This window comes from Scyliorhinus torazame, chromosome 12, assembly GCF_047496885.1.
Source record: "Scyliorhinus torazame isolate Kashiwa2021f chromosome 12, sScyTor2.1, whole genome shotgun sequence".
NCBI lineage: Eukaryota > Metazoa > Chordata > Chondrichthyes > Carcharhiniformes > Scyliorhinidae > Scyliorhinus > Scyliorhinus torazame.
In genome coordinates, this window is record NC_092718.1 from 4,188,798 (window position 1) to 4,206,175 (window position 17,378).

Here is a 17,378-nt window from a genome sequence, read left to right on the forward strand (position 1 = left end):
TGCCGGGTATTATAGGTAAAGAAATCACAGTGCCGGGTATTATAGGTAAAGAAATCACAGTGCCGGGTATTATAGGTAAAGAAATCACAGTGCCGGGTATTATAGGTAAAGGAAGCACAGTGCCGGGTATTATAGGTAAAGAAATCACAGTGCCGGGTAATATAGGTAAAGAAATCACAGTGCAGGGTATTATAGGTAATGAAATCACAGTGCAGGGTATTATAGGTAAAGAAATCACAGTGCCGGGTATTATAGGTAAATAAATCACAGTGCAGGGTATTATAGGTAAAGAAATCACAGTGCCGGGTAATATAGGTAAAGAAATCACAGTGCAGGGTATTATAGGTAATGAAATCACAGTGCAGGGTATTATAGGTAAAGAAATCACAGTGCAGGGTATTATAGGTAAAGAAATCACAGTGCCGGGTATTATAGGTAAAGAAATCACAGTGCCGGGTATTATAGGTAAAGAAATCACAGTGCAGGTAATATCGGTAAAGAAATCACAGTGCCGGTAATATAGGTAAAGAAATCACAGTGCCGGGTATTATAGGTAAAGAAATCACAGTGCCGGGTAATATAGGTAAAGAAATCACAGTGCCGGGTATTATAGGTAAAGAAATTACAGTGCCGGGTATTATAGGTAAAGAAATCACAGTGCCGGGTAATATAGGTAAAGAAATCACAGTGCCGGGTAATATAGGTAAAGAAATCACAGTGCCGGGTATTATAGGTAAAGAAATCACAGTGCCGGTAATATTGGTAAAGAAATCACAGTGCCGGTAATATTGGTATAGAAATCACCGTGCCGGTAATATAGGTAAAGAAATCAGTGACGGGTAATATAGGTAAAGAAATCACAGTGACGGGTATTATAGGTAAAGAAATCACAGTGCCGGGTATTATAGGTAAAGAAATCACAGTGCCGGGTATTATAGGTAAAGAAATCACAGTGCCGGGTATTATAGGTAAAGAAATCACAGTGCCGGGTATTATAGGTAAAGAAATCACAGTGCCGGGTATTATAGGTAAAGAAATCACACTGCCGGGTATTATAGGTAAAGAAATCACAGTGCCGGTAATATTGGTAAAGAAATCACAGTGCCGGTAATATTGGTAAAGAAATCACAGTGCAGGGTATTATAGGTAAAGAAATCACAGTGCCGGTAATATAGGTAAAGAAATCACAGTGCAGGGTATTATAGGTAAAGAAATCACACTGCCGGGTATTATAGGTAAAGAAATCACAGTGCCGGTAATATTGGTAAAGAAATCACAGTGCCGGTAATATTGGTAAAGAAATCACAGTGCAGGGTATTATAGGTAAAGAAATCACAGTGCCGGTAATATTGGTAAAGAAATCACAGTGCCGGTAATATAGGTAAAGAAATCACAGTGCCGGGTATTATAGGTAAAGAAATCACAGTGCCGGGTATTATAGGTAAAGAAATCACAGTGCCGGGTATTATAGGTAAAGAAATCACAGTGCCGGGTATTATAGGTAAATAAATCACAGTGCAGGGTATTATAGGTAAAGAAATCACAGTGCCGGGTAATATAGGTAAAGAAATCACAGTGCAGGGTATTATAGGTAATGAAATCACAGTGCAGGGTATTATAGGTAAAGAAATCACAGTGCAGGGTATTATAGGTAAAGAAATCACAGTGCCGGGTATTATAGGTAAAGAAATCACAGTGCCGGTAATATTGGTAAAGAAATCACAGTGCCGGTAATATTGGTAAAGAAATCACACTGCAGGGTATTATAGGTAAAGAAATCACAGTGCCGGTAATATAGGTAAAGAAATCACAGTGCCGGGTAATATAGGTAAAGAAATCACAGTGCCGGGTATTATAGGTAAAGAAATCACAGTGCCGGGTATTATAGGTAAAGAAATCACAGTGCCGGGTATTATAGGTAAAGAAATCACAGTGCCGGGTATTATAGGTAAAGGAAGCACAGTGCTGGGTATTATAGGTAAAGAAATCACAGTGCCGGGTAATATAGGTAAAGAAATCACAGTGCAGGGTATTATAGGTAATGAAATCACAGTGCAGGGTATTATAGGTAAAGAAATCACAGTGCCGGGTATTATAGGTAAATAAATCACAGTGCAGGGTATTATAGGTAAAGAAATCACAGTGCCGGGTAATATAGGTAAAGAAATCACAGTGCAGGGTATTATAGGTAATGAAATCACAGTGCAGGGTATTATAGGTAAAGAAATCACAGTGCAGGGTATTATAGGTAAAGAAATCACAGTGCCGGGTATTATAGGTAAAGAAATCACAGTGCCGGGTATTATAGGTAAAGAAATCACAGTGCAGGTAATATCGGTAAAGAAATCACAGTGCCGGTAATATAGGTAAAGAAATCACAGTGCCGGGTATTATAGGTAAAGAAATCACAGTGCCGGGTAATATAGGTAAAGAAATCACAGTGCCGGGTATTATAGGTAAAGAAATTACAGTGCCGGGTATTATAGGTAAAGAAATCACAGTGCCGGGTAATATAGGTAAAGAAATCACAGTGCCGGGTAATATAGGTAAAGAAATCACAGTGCCGGGTATTATAGGTAAAGAAATCACAGTGCCGGTAATATTGGTAAAGAAATCACAGTGCCGGTAATATTGGTATAGAAATCACCGTGCCGGTAATATAGGTAAAGAAATCACAGTGACGGGTAATATAGGTAAAGAAATCACAGTGACGGGTATTATAGGTAAAGAAATCACAGTGCCGGGTATTATAGGTAAAGAAATCACAGTGCCGGGTATTATAGGTAAAGAAATCACAGTGCCGGGTATTATAGGTAAAGAAATCACAGTGCCGGGTATTATAGGTAAAGAAATCACAGTGCCGGGTATTATAGGTAAAGAAATCACAGTGCCGGGTATTATAGGTAAAGAAATCACAGTGCCGGGTATTATAGGTAAAGAAATCACAGTGCCGGGTATTATAGGTAAAGAAATCACAGTGCCGGGTATTATAGGTAAAGAAATCACAGTGCCGAGTATTATAGGTAAAGAAATCACAGTGCCGGGTATTATAGGTAAAGAAATCACTGTGCCGGGTATTATAGGTAAAGAAATCACAGTGCCGGGTATTATAGGTAAAGAAATCACAGTGCCGGTATTATAGGTAAAGAAATCACAGTGCCGGGTATTATAGGTAAAGAAATCACAGTGCCGGGTAATATAGGTAAAGAAATCACAGTGCCGGGTATTATAGGTAAAAAAATCACAGTGCCGGGTATTATAGGTAAAGAAATCACAGTGCCGGTAATATTGGTAAAGAAATCACAGTGCCGGGTATTATAGGTAAAGAAATCACAGTGCTGGGTATTATAGGTAAAGAAATCACAGTGCCGGGTATTATAGGTAAAGGAAGCACAGTGCTGGGTATTATAGGTAAAGAAATCACAGTGCTGGGTATTATAGGTAAAGAAATCAGAGTGCCGGTAATATAGGTAAAGAAATCACAGTGCCGGGTATTATAGGTAAAGGAAGCACAGTGCCGGGTATTATAGGTAAAGAAATCAGTGCCGGGTATTATAGGTAAAGAAATTACAGTGCCAGTAATATAGGTAAAGAAATCACAGTGCCGGGTAATATAGGTAAAGAAATCACAGTGCCGGGTAATATGGGTAAAGAAATCACAGTGCCGGTAATATTGGTAAAGAAATCACAGTGCCGGGTATTATAGGTAAAGAAATCACAGTGCCGGTAATATTGGTAAAGAAATCACAGTGCCGGTAATATTGGTATAGAAATCACCGTGCCGGTAATATAGGTAAAGAAATCACAGTGACGGGTAATATAGGTAAAGAAATCACAGTGCCGGGTATTATAGGTAAAGAAATCACAGTGCCGGGTATTATAGGTAAAGAAATCACAGTGCCGGGTATTATAGGTAAAGGAAGCACAGTGCCGGGTATTATAGGTAACGAAATTACAGTGCCGGGTATTATAGGTAAAGAAATCACAGTGCCAGGTATTATAGGTAAAGAAATCACAGTGCCAGGTATTATAGGTAAAGAAATCACAGTGCCAGGTATTATAGGTAAAGAAATCACAGTGCCGGGTATTATAGGTAAAGGAAGCACAGTGCCGGGTATTATAGGTAAAGAAATCACAGTGCCGGGTATTATAGGTAAAGAAATCACTGTGCCGGGTATTATAGGTAAAGAAATCACTGTGCCGGGTATTATAGGTAAAGAAATCACAGTGCCGGGTAATATAGGTAAAGAAATCACAGTGCCGGGTAATATAGGTAAAGAAATCACAGTGCCGGTATTATAGGTAAAGAAATCAGTGCCGGGTATTATAGGTAAAGGAAGCACAGTGCCGGGTATTATAGGTAAAGAAATCACAGTGCCGGTATTATAGGTAAAGAAATCACAGTGCTGGTAATATAGGTAAAGAAATTACAGTGCCGGGTATTATAGGTAAAGAAATCACAGTGCTGGGTAATATCGGTAAAGAAATCACAGTGCCGGGTAATATAGGTAAAGAAATCACAGTGCCGGTAATATTGGTAAAGAAATCACAGTGCCGGGTATTATAGGTAAAGAAATCACAGTGCCGGTAATATTGGTAAAGAAATCACAGTGCCGGTAATATTGGTATAGAAATCACCGTGCCGGTAATATAGGTAAAGAAATTACAGTGCCGGGTATTATAGGTAAAGAAATCACAGTGCCGGGTAATATCGGTAAAGAAATCACAGTGCCGGGTAATATAGGTAAAGAAATCACAGTGCCGGTAATATTGGTAAAGAAATCACAGTGCCGGGTATTATAGGTAAAGAAATCACAGTGCCGGTAATATTGGTAAAGAAATCACAGTGCCGGTAATATTGGTATAGAAATCACCGTGCCGGTAATATAGGTAAAGAAATCACAGTGACGGGTAATATAGGTAAAGAAATCACAGTGCCGGGTATTATAGGTAAAGAAATCACAGTGCCGGGTATTATAGGTAAAGAAATCACAGTGCCGGGTATTATAGGTAAAGAAATCACAGTGCCGGGTATTATAGGTAAAGAAATCACAGTGCCGGGTGTTATAGGTAAAGAAATCACAGTGCCAGGTATTATAGGTAAAGAAATCACAGTGCCGGGTATTATAGGTAAAGAAATCACAGTGCCGGGTATTATAGGTAAAGGAAGCACAGTGCCGGGTATTATAGGTAAAGAAATCAGTGCCGGGTAATATAGGTAAAGAAATTATAGTGCCAGTAATATAGGTAAAGAAATTACAGTGCCGGGTATTATAGGTAAAGAAATCACAGTGCCGGGTAATATAGGTAAAGAAATCACAGTGCCGGGTAATATAGGTAAAGAAATCACAGTGCCGGTATTATAGGTAAAGAAATCACAGTGCCGGGTAATATAGGTAAAGGAAGCACAGTGCCGGGTATTATAGGTAAAGAAATCACAGTGCCGGGTATTATAGGTAAAGAAATCACAGTGCCGGGTATTATAGGTAAAGAAATCACAGTGCCGGTAATATTGGTAAAGAAATCACAGTGCCCGTAATATAGGTAAAGAAATCACAGTGCCGGGTGATGTACATCTAAAAACTCTTGTTGCTGTTTGTTTTTCTAAATGGTGGAGCAGTGACGGTTGGTGTTAAAATCCATATTTTGACTGTTGTCTTGTTTTGGGGATCAGGTGATAGTAAATCTTGAGCAAAGTGATGCACAATTCTGAATATGTATGAGCGACTGGACCATGCAGTTATATTATAACAGAGTTTATACCCTCCTTCCCCCTCTTGTGTCCGTACAGGAACAATGGATGATGTGCTCGCTTCCTTGAAGCGTGGGGAAATCTTACTTAAAAAGGTGGAACGGGCAAAGCCGCAATCTGTGGGCAGGTCGGATGACCCACGTGAAAACATGTTAGCTACAATTCGAAAAGGCATCCAATTGCGAAAAGTGACAGTGGGACCGAACGTGCCTGCGAATAGCAATCCAGTCAATGACTTGGAGCGTAGCATTAAAGCAGCCATGAAGCGGATGAAGAAAGTCTCCCCAGACTCTGATGATGACGCAGATGATGGCAGTCAGTCTGAAGAATGGGAGAGCTGACCATGCACTCTTTCCTCCACATTTACTGCGCAGTTTGAATCAGCGTGCTGCTAAATCTGTTTCTTTCTTGTCTGACGTAGTTGACAGAATCATTGTAACAAAGTGGAATAAAAGTTGAGGTGTTTAATCACCAACTCGATTTTCTGCCAAGTGATCTAACCAGTGGCCAGGTGAGGTGAAAGGATTTATTTATAATTTTGCAGAATTCCCTGTTTTACTAGAGTCGCTCTCTCTCTGACACACCCTGATCCACTGGCAAATCAGTTATCACACTGGCATTAAATTGTGCACTAGTTGGAGTTGAGTAGCTTCGGCCTCCTGTAACTTGCATCTTTATTTATTTTAGGAACGAGCAAAGACCATAAGATTCTTGTCTTTCTCCTTCGCCGCCCCTCGTGTCGCCTCCTAATTCCCTGTACACTGTCTCCTAGGAACATAGAACTTGGGAGCAAGAGTAATCCACTCGGCCCTTTGCGAAGATCATGGCTGATACCATTGTGGTCCCTCACCTGTCTATCTAAAATCTGTAATTATTCTACATTTAATAAATTCTATGACGCAGATCATATTGAAACGTGTACGATCCCAAGGGGACTGGACAAGGTGGTTACTGGAAAGGATGTGTCCTCTTGTCAGAGAGACTAAAACTAGGGGGACATAGATTAGTCTCCTTTTTAAGACTGAGGTGAGGAGAAATTTTCCGTTAATACCTTCTCTCTTCCTCCCATTCTCTGTGACTGCCTTTTTGCTGACTCACTTTTTTCATTTCCTCCGTTTGAGTTTTGAGCTTTAATCATGCACCTGAATTAACAATGCCCTTCAATTCAGGGCCTTTGTTTTGGTTGAATCATGAATTTAGTCATAGCCATGATGCCTTTTGTCAATAACAATTTCCATTTCGTGTCACATCCCCAAGTGCTTCAGCAACAAGGATGGGAAAAGAACACACAAACTTGCATTTATAAAGCACCTTTCACAACGTCAGGACATCCCAAAGTCCTCCACAGTTAATGTAGTACAGTACTTTCAATTTGCAGTGTACTTCGTAGAATGTAGAAAATGTGGCAGTCGATTTGCACAAATCTAGCTCCCACAAATAGCAACGTGAGAATGACCATTTCTTTGTGATATTGTTTGTAGGCTAAATATAGTTTCAGGGCACTGGCGGAGCTCCTGCCTTCCTCTTTGACTAGTGGCTGTGGATATTTTTTGTCTCTCTCTCTCTCTCTCTGTCTCTCTCCCCCTCGGCCTCACAACCTGCTGATGTGAGCGGCAGCGGCACCAACTGAAACAGAGATTAGACTATCGGGGTGTGGGTGCCTTTCAAGGTATTTAAACACCAGCCTGAGAATTTTAAAATCTGGGACTTTGGGTGATCGAGATCAGAAGCTAATGTCGCCATCGAAGTGAATGATTCCGAGCAGGGTAGGTTAAAAAGGAAGATTTGGATAAGCTGAGATTCATGCCAACGCAACAAATCAGCAAGATTGAAACAGCATAAACCCATCTGCTTACACTGTTACCTGACTAACCATGAGTAACACTGCCTGTGATGCACTAGGATTGTTTAATAAGCACGATACAGGCTGTGTCAGTGATCTCACTCAGTGGGAGTGAGATAATGAGCAATTTGGGACAGTTTCCCAAAACTCTAGGTATTAACTGTGATGTATTGTCAGAGTCGGCACTTACACAGTCACCAACCTATCCTGAATACATCATTAGAGCAGTGATGCCCCTTCTCTGTTTTATATGAGGACACGCCAACAGCACACTCCGAAAGCAGTGGTAACCCTAAATGTCCTCTACATTCTTTATTAAATTCTGGTTTATCAGCCTCATCAAGGAACCATGTGGTCCTGCCAACTACAGCACAGGAATAGACGCCTCGGGTTTGGCCCGAGCCAGGGGCGCAGTTAGGGTATCCCAGGCCACAGTGGGGCACACATGATTCGAGCTGCTGCTCACTAAGACCTTGGCTGAGAGCAGGATTGGCCTTGACTGTGATGCCTTCTGCAGTTGAATAACATGCTTGCTATCATCATTTAGCCTCACGAGTATGGAAATTAAATCACAATAAATGATGAGAACTGAGGGGATGTTCAATTAACATTTAATTAGACTTTTTGGTGTATTCTGAATTATTCCATCTAGACCACTGCACTCGGTGAACAAACCTTTGAAATATATTAATTAAGGCACAATTTACCATTTTAAAACTAGCTTCTGCAAATGTAATTATAAACTGTATTTTTTTGCACAGAATTTACAATAGAAATTGGTCATCTATTTTAATAAGAATATTCAGGTTATCAATCTAAGGCACTTTAAAATGTAATTGCAGAGCACTTGGAACATGCTCTCTTTCAGAAGGCTGCTTATATCAGAAAAGCTTAAATATTGTAAAGTATATCTAATTCCATTTGCTTATGCCATCAAGTTTTCTCTGAAGCGGCTACATACAACCGGCCGTTTCCACTGTTGCTCTGCCTCTGTAGAAATTACTGATATTAAAATATTATTTTTTAAACCTTCTCGTTCTCAGCATTGTGCTAATTGACCAATTTAGATCAAGGTTTCAGCAGATCTACTCTAATCGAGGAAGGAAACGTACTACTCGACTAATGAGCTGGTGACTTTGTTGGTGAGATGTGGATTTGTCTGCAATAATTGGGAGCAGAAAGCTGTGTGGAGAAAAGAGTTTTTAAGTTGCTGTAACCGTGGCGAGATCCTATTAATGCGGTAGGTGGACTCTTGTCAGATAAATGACCAAGAAGGCATCTTGACACAGCAAGTTATAAACTGGAATGTACCGACTGAATGTGTGATGAAAACAGATTGAATAACTTTCAAAATGAAATTGAGTAAATATTTGAAGTGAGGAAATTTTCAGGGGGATTCATAGGAGCTGGGGATTGAGACCAATTGGATAGCTCTTTGACATTAAAAATTTTTTTTTTTTTTTTTAAAGAGTAGCCAATTATTATTTTTTTCCCAACTAAGGGGCAATTTAGCGTGGTCAATCCACCTATTCTGCACATCTTTGTGTTGTGGGGGTGAGACACACGCACACCCAGGGAGAATGTGCAAACTCCACACGCACTGACCCAGGGCCAGGATTCGATCCCAGGTCCTCGGCGCCATGAGGCAGCAGAGTTAATCACTGCGCCACCGTGCTGCTCGGATAGCTCTTTGACATACTCAGCACAACCATGATTGGCCAAATGGCTTTCCGTGTTGTAAGATCTGATTAGGAGCATAGGAACAGGAGGAGGCTGCATCACCCGTTAGCCCCATAACCCTCGTCCCTCTCAAACCCTCCTCCACACCCCTAGCTTCACTGGAACAGAGTCCCAGGGTTTCACTGCTCTTGTGAAGATGTACTTTTGTCATCAGCCCTGAATGGCCTGGCTCCAATTTTAAGCCCCCCCCCCCCCCCCCCCCCCCCGTTCCAGACCCCCCAGCAGCAGACTAAATATTTTCTCTGTGTGCGATCAACCTTCACTGTAAACTTATCAAGTAAATAACCCCTTTACTGTCTCGGTTCAAGGCAATACAAGCCTAGTCTATGCAACCTCTTAATTTAAGTGCTTTGGTCCTGATATTCTGATGTGAATCTGCACAGTTGCCCCTCCCAAGGCCAATTTATCCTTCCTGTGGAGCAGTGTCCAGACTGAATGCGGTTGTTCCAGACACACATCTTTGTTCCTCCACCCCTTTGTGTTCCAGCCTGTCTGAGATAAAGTTGCTAAAATGTGTTTGTTTTGATGCGTCGATTTAATGAGAGCCTGAAGTTCATGTGTTTTACTTCCTGAATCTTTTTTTTCTGTGCCATCTGACTTCGTCTAACAATTGTACAAAGCATTGAGCATTAATGATAACTTCACTTACTCCCCTTAGCTGTACCTCGAATAATCGCACATGCTCAGCTCTATATCTGCAGATAACCAGTGGGGCTGTGCTGGGACAGCAGTGTGCATACCACACTGTTTAAAACATTAGGCTGTACAAATCTCCTGTACTTACTCCTGACGTCTATGTGGTGTGTGTGTTACATATGCAAACCGTGCTCCCCCCACCCTGGTAATTTAAAGGCAGTTAAAGCATTTTTTAAAAACCCATCCTTCCCCTAAAACAATTATTGTTTCCTAATGACTAAAGTTAAAACCGAACTGTTGATCTGTAGACTCGCATGACTTCAGCAGGGTCACATCTCAACAGATTGGTAGATATTTTTCAGAGGTTTTACTGGCGTGGTCAGCATATCCTTGGCATTCAAAACGTGACAGTAGACTAGAGACCAGTAGGTTTGCAGGACTGGCCTTGGCATGGATAAGCAACTGTTTCAATTCTCATGGACTGAAGGTTGTGAATGTGGTTACAGGTAGATTCCCATGGCTGTGTTGGGACCGTTTCACTTCACTGTAATAATGGAGGCCTTCCTGAGTTGAGCCTCTGACCGCACATTTGTACCATCACTAAGACTGCCTATTTCCACCCTGTTTTTAATTTAAAAATTTAGCGTTCCCAATTATTTATTTTTTCCAATTAAGGTGGAATTTAGCGTGGCCATCCACCTAATCTGCACATCTTTGGGTTGTGGGGGTGCAACCCACGCAGACACGGGGAGAATGTGCAAACTCCGCTCGGGCAGTGACCCGGGGCCGGGATCGAACCCAGGTCGTCGGTGCCGTAGGCAGCAGTGCTAACCGCTGCGCCACCGTGTTCCCATATCTCCGCCCTGTGGAAACCCTCATCCATTCCTTTGTTGCTTCTAGACTCAACTCAACTCTTTCTAAGAACTCCTGGCTGGTCTCCCACATTCTACCCTCCATAAAGTTGAGGTCATCGGAAACCCTCCAGCCCATTTCCTAATTCGCACCACGTCCCCCGTTCTCTCTTCTTCCCCCCCCCGGCCTGTGCTTGCTGACGTACATTACCTCCTGGTCAAGCAACACCTTGATTTTAAAATTCTCATCCTTGATTTCAAATCTCTCCTTCGCCTCAATCTCTCTAACTCCAGCTCTACAACCCTGCAAGGTAGCAATCACATCGAGACTCATAAAATTATAACAAGACTAGACAGGATATGAGCATTCCTCATTTAACTTCTCTCTTGAAATCCCTCCGCCTCGCTTTCTTCCTTTAAAGCGCTTCTTAAAACTGGTCTTTGTGACCAAACGTGTGGTCACCTGGCCTAAAATCATATTATCTATGGATCAGTGTCGTGTTTTGTTTTCTAATGCACCTATGAAGGACCTTGGAATGTTTTATTATGTTCATAGATTATCATAGAATTTACAGAGCAGAAGGAGGCCATTCAGCCCATCGAGTCTGCACCGGCTCTTGGAAAGAGCACCCTACCCAAGGTCAACACCGCCACCCTATCCCCATAACCCAGTAACCCCACCCAACACTAAGGGTAATTTTGGACACTAAGGGCAATTTATCATGGCCAATCCACCTAACCCGCACATCTTTGGACTGTGGGAGGAAACCGGAGCACCCGGAGGAAACCCACGCACACACTGGGAGGATGTGCAGACTCCGCACAGACAGTGACCCAAGCCAGAATCGAACCTGGGACCCTGGAGCTGTGAAGCAATTGTGCTATCCACAAGGCTACCGTGCTGCCCCAAAAGGAGCTATTTGAATACATACATAGAAGATGGGAGCAGGAGGAGGCCTTTTGGCCCTTCGAGCCTGCTCCGCCATTTATCACTATCATGGCTGATCATCCAACTCAATAGCCTAATCCTGCTTTCTCCCCATAGCCTTTGATCCCATTCTCCCCAAGTGCTATATCCAGCCGCCTCTTGAATATATTCAATGTTTTAGCATCAACTACTTCCTGTGGCAATGAATTCCACAGGCTCACCACTCTTTGGGTGAAGAAGTGTCTCCTTATCTCTGTCCGAAATGGTTTACCCTGAATCTTCAGAATGTGACCCCTGGTTCTGGACACACCTGCCATTGGGAAATCTTCCCTGCATCTACCCTGTCCAGTCCTGTTAGAATTTTATAAGTCTCTATAAGATCCCCCCCACCCCTCATTCTTCTGAACGCCAGCAAGAACAATCCCAACTTCGTCAATCTCTCCTCATATGACAGTCCCGCCATCCCTGGAATCAATCTGGTAAACCTTTGCTGCTCTCCCTCGAGAGCAAGAACATCCTTCCTCAGAGAAGGAGACCAAAACTGCCCACAATACTCCAGGTGTGGCCTCACCAAGGCCCTGGACAATTGCAGCAACACATCCCTGCTTCTATACTCAAAACCTCTCGCAATGAAGGCCAACATACCATTAGCCTTCTTTACCGCCTGTTGCACCTGCATGCTTACCTTCAGCGACTGGTGTACAAGGACACCCAGATCCCGCTGCACACTCCCCTCTCCCAATTTACAACCCTTCAGGTAGTAATCTGCCTTCCTGTTTTTGCTTCCAAAGTGAATAACCTCACGCTTATCCAAATTATACTGCATCTGCCATTGGTTTGCCCACTCGCCCAACCTTTCCAGAAAATGCTGTAGGATCTCTGCATCCTTGTCACAGCTTACCCTCCCACCCAACTTGGTATCCGCAAACTTTGAGATGTTACATTTTATTCCCTCATCCAAACCATTAATATATATTGTGAATATAAGATGTTGTGTTATCAAGTTTGCAGATTGCACGGATTTGTGCTGGTGTTAAAATCCTGGATGAGGAAAAACTAATAGAATGTTCACTGTGTGGAGCACAGGTGAGCTTGTATATTGATAAATATAGTTTTTACTTGGAGCAACTGCAGGATCTGAACTGAATTCTGTCGATGGGGAAAAAGTCTCTCGAACTTCAATTCTGTCTGTAATTTTAATAACTTTTTGAAGGAGTGCATTCTAATGGGGAAATCTGAGACTGTAACCGACAATCTACAACCATTTGTCCACGAGTAGATCCCCTCCCAGAGCAGACAGCCCAACCCCTCCCGAGACAGCTGATTATTACGCCAGTGCAGTGTTTACTAAACAGAGGCCATTTGGTCTGTCCTATCCATGCTAGGTCCAAACCAGAGTCTAGTCCCACTCTTCCATCCTTGCCCCAGCTACTTTCCCAATACCTCTTTGAAAGTCTAGATTGAATCTGCCTCCATCACACTCGAGGCAAAGAATTCCCGGTACCAAACCATTCCCAGCGCAAAAACATTTCCTCTTGTGGGCCTTTTGGCTCTCATCATTCAACTTAAATCTGTGTCCTTGACCCCTTGCACCAATGGGAACAGTTTCTCTCTACCTGGGACTATTGGGGTGGCACAGTGACTAGCACTGCTGCATCACAGTGCCAGGGACCTGGGTTTGAATCCAGGCCTCGGGTGACTCTGTGTGGAGTTTGCACAATCTCCCCGTGGGTTTCCTCCGGGTGCTCCCGTTTCATCTCACAATCCAAAGATATACAGGTTAGGTGGATTGGACATGCTAAATTGCCCCATAGGATGAGGTTGCAGGGCGGGGGATAGGGCCTGATAGGGTGGTCTTTCAAAGGGGCAGTGCAGACTCGATGGGCTGAATGGATTCTATGATACTCCTGTCTGGACCGCTCATCATTTTCAACACCTCTTATCAAATCTCCTCCATCTTCTCCAAGGAAAATAACCTGGGCTTTCCCAATTTAATAAAGTCATTACAGAGTAGAAAGAGGTCATTTTTTAAATGTATCCTTTCACAGGAGGTGAGCAACACTGGCAAGGCCCTCATTTGTTGCCCATCCCTAATTGTCCTTGAACTGGGTGGTTTACTGGGCCATGTCAGAGGGCCTGTAACCTTTAATCTGCAGGGAGAAAACCAGAGAGCATCTGAGACCTTCGGAAGGTAAGTAAGTGATCTTTACTCATTTTTACTTTTATTACCATTTCAAATTGTGTGTTGGGGGGTGGGGGGGGGAAACTGAAGTGACATCACAGAAAAGCTGTGACCTGATTGGCTGATTGGGAATCAACACTAAATTAAAAAAATTAAGCATTGGTAAACTAATTAAACATAATTACTTAATTATAATTTAGAGGGGTATCTAAGCCAGAGATCGGAGAGTCCTGTATTTAGCTTTCACATTTATAGTAGAAATCTAGTGCTAGGTAACATATAGTTAACAGTAATTTTTTTTAAAAACTTTTAAATTTAATTTACTAATTAATTAACGCAATGTCAGTTAGAGGGGTACAGTGCTCTGACTGTGAGATGTGGCAGGTCCGGGAGGCTTCCAGTGCCCCGGATGGCTTCATCTGCAGAAAGTGCACCCAACTGGAGCTCCTCACAGACCGCATGGTTCGGTTGGAGCAGCAGTTGGATGCACTTAGGAGCATGCAGGTGGCGGAAAGCATCATAGATCGCAAGGTATACCCCTTTGGTAAAGGGAGAATGAGAGTATAGAGGTCAGGAGCACAGATTTGACGTCGCAGGAGGGAGCCAGTGTTCAGGTAGGTGGTTTGAAGTGTGTCTACTTCAATGCCAGGAGTATACGAAATAAGGAAGGGGAACTGGCAGCATGGGTTGGTACCTGGGACTTCAATGTTGTGGCCATTTCGGAGACATGGATAGAGCAGGGACAGGAATGGATGTTGCAGGTTCCGGGGTTTAGGTGTTTTAGTAAGCTCAGAGAAGGAGGCAAAAGAGAGGGAGGTGTGGCGCTGCTAGTCAAGAGCAGTATTACGGTGGCGGAGAGGATGCTAGATGGGGACTCATCTTCCGAGGTAGTATGGGCTGAGGTTAGAAACAGGAAAGAAGAGGTCACCCTGTTGGGAGTTTTCTATAGGCCTCCAAATAGTTCTAGGGATGTAGAGGAAAGGATGGCGAGGATGATCCTGGATAAGAGCGAAAGTAACAGGGTAGTTATTATGGGAGACTTTAACTTTCCAAATATTGACTGGAAAAGATATAGTTCGAGTACATTAGATGGGTCGTTTTTTGTACAGTGTGTGCAGGAGGGTTTCCTGACACAATATGTTGACAGGCCAACAAGAGGCGAGGCCACGTTGGATTTGGTTTTGGGTAATGAACCAGGCCAGGTGTTGGATTTGGAGGTAGGAGAACACTTTGGGGACAGTGACCACAATTCGGTGACGTTTACGTTAATGATGGAAAGGGATAAGTATACACCGCAGGGCAAGAGTTATAGCTGGGGGAAGGGCAATTATGATGCCATTAGACGTGACTTGGGGGGGATAAGGTGGAGAAGTAGGCTGCAAGTGTTGGGCACACTGGATAAGTGGAGCTTATTCAAGGATCAGCTGCTGCGTGTTCTTGATAAGTATGTACCGGTCAGGCAGGGAGGAAGGCGTCGAGCGAGGAAACCGTGGTTTACCAAAGAAGTGGAATCTCTTGTTAAGAGGAAGAAGGAGGCCTATGTGAAGATGAGGTGTGAAGTTTCAGTTGGGGCGATGGATAGTTACAAGGTAGCGAGGAAGGATCTAAAGAGAGAGCTAAGACGAGCAAGGAGGGGACATGAGAAGTATTTGGCAGGAAGGATCAAGGAAAACCCAAAAGCTTTCTATAGGTATGTCAGGAATAAGCGAATGACTAGGGAAAGAGTAGGACCAGTCAAGGACAGGGATGGGAAGTTGTGTGTGGAGTCTGAAGAGATAGGCGAGATACTAAATGAATATTTTTCGTCAGTATTCACTCAGGAAAAAGATAATGTTGTGGAGGAGAATGCTGAGCCCCAGGCTAATAGAATAGATGGCATTGAGGTACGTAGGGAAGAGGTGTTGGCAATTCTGGACAGGCTGAAAATAGATAAGTCCCCGGGACCTGATGGGATTTATCCTAGGATTCTCTGGGAGGCCAGGGAAGAGATTGCTGGACCTTTGGCTTTGATTTTTAGGTCATCATTGGCTACAGGAATAGTGCCAGAGGACTGGAGGATAGCAAATGTGGTCCCTTTGTTCAAAAAGGGGAGCAGAGACAACCCCGGCAACTATAGACCGGTGAGCCTCACGTCTGTAGTGGGTAAAGTCTTGGAGGGGATTATAAGAGACAAGATTTATAATCATCTAGATAGGAATAATATGATCAGGGATAGTCAGCATGGCTTTGTGAAGGGTAGGTCATGCCTCACAAACCTTATCGAGTTCTTTGAGAAGGTGACTGAACAGGTAGACGAGGGTAGAGCAGTTGACGTGTATATGGATTTCAACAAAGCGTTTGATAAGGTTCCCCACGGGAGGCTATTGCAGAAAATACGGAGGCTGGGGATTGAGGGTGATTTAGAGATGTGGATCAGAAATTGGCTAGCTGAAAGAAGACCGAGGGTGGTGGTTGATGGGAAATGTTCAGAATGGAGTTCAGTCACAAGTGGAGTGCTGTTTGTCATTTTTATCAATGACCTAGAGGAAGGCGCAGAAGGGTGGGTGAGTAAATTTGCAGACGATACTAAAGTCGGTGGTGTTGTCGATAGTGTGGAAGGATGTAGCAGGTTACAGAGGGATATAGATAAGCTGCAGAGCTGGGCTGAGAGGTGGCAAATGGAGTTTAATGTAGAGAAGTGTGAGGTGATTCACTTTGGAAGGAATAACAGGAATGCGGAATATTTGGCTAATAGTAAAGTTCTTGAAAGTTGCCACCCAGGTTGATAGGGTTGTGAAGAAGGCCTATGGAGTGTTGGCCTTTATTGGTAGAGGGATTGAGTTCCGGAGTCAGGAGGTCATGTTGCAGCTGTACAGAACTCTGGTCCGGCCGCATTTGGAGTATTGCGTACAGTTCTGGTCACCGCATTATAGGAAGGACGTGGAGGCTTTGGAGCGGGTGCAGAGGAGATTTACCAGGATGTTGCCTGGTATGGAGGGAAAATCTTATGAGGAAAGGCTGATGGACTTGAGGTTGTTTTCGTTGGAGAGAAGAAGGTTAAGAGGAGACTTAATAGAGGCATACAAAATGATCAGGGGGTTGGATAGGGTGGACAGTGAGAGCCTTCTCCCGCGGATGGAAATGACTGGCACGAGGGGACATAGCTTTAAACTGAGGGGTAATAGATCTCGGACAGAGGTCAGAGGTAGGTTCTTTACGCAAAGAGTAGTGAGGCCGTGGAATGCCCTACCTGCTACAGTAGTGAACTCGCCAACATTGAGGGCATTTAAAAGTTTATTGGATAAACATATGGATGATAATGGCATAGTGTAGGTTAGATGGCTTTTTGTTTCGGTGCAACATCGTGGGCCGAAGGGCCTGTACTGCGCTGTATTGTTCTATGTTCTATGATACTGTCGGGGGGGATAGCCTATCAGGGGAAAACAGCAGCAGCCAGAGCAGTGGCA

At 43.3% G+C, this 17,378-nt stretch overlaps 1 protein-coding gene across 2 annotated transcripts in view; it reads left to right on the forward strand.

The window, feature by feature from the left end:
* The window catches only part of whamm (WASP homolog associated with actin, golgi membranes and microtubules), a 36,836-nt gene extending 28,209 nt beyond the window's left edge, over window positions 1-8,627 (forward strand). The window contains exon 10 of one of the 2 annotated variants that reach the window (XR_011933843.1): window positions 5,792-5,947. Coding sequence is in view for 1 of the 2 variants with exons in the window: in XM_072470292.1 (XP_072326393.1) it covers window positions 5,792-6,093 (302 nt within the window). In the remaining variant the exon portion in view is untranslated. Of the gene's footprint in view, window positions 1-5,791 lie in introns of both variants that reach the window. The other variant, XM_072470292.1, reaches the window with a different exon arrangement.
* The last annotated feature ends 8,751 nt before the right edge of the window (window positions 8,628-17,378 follow it).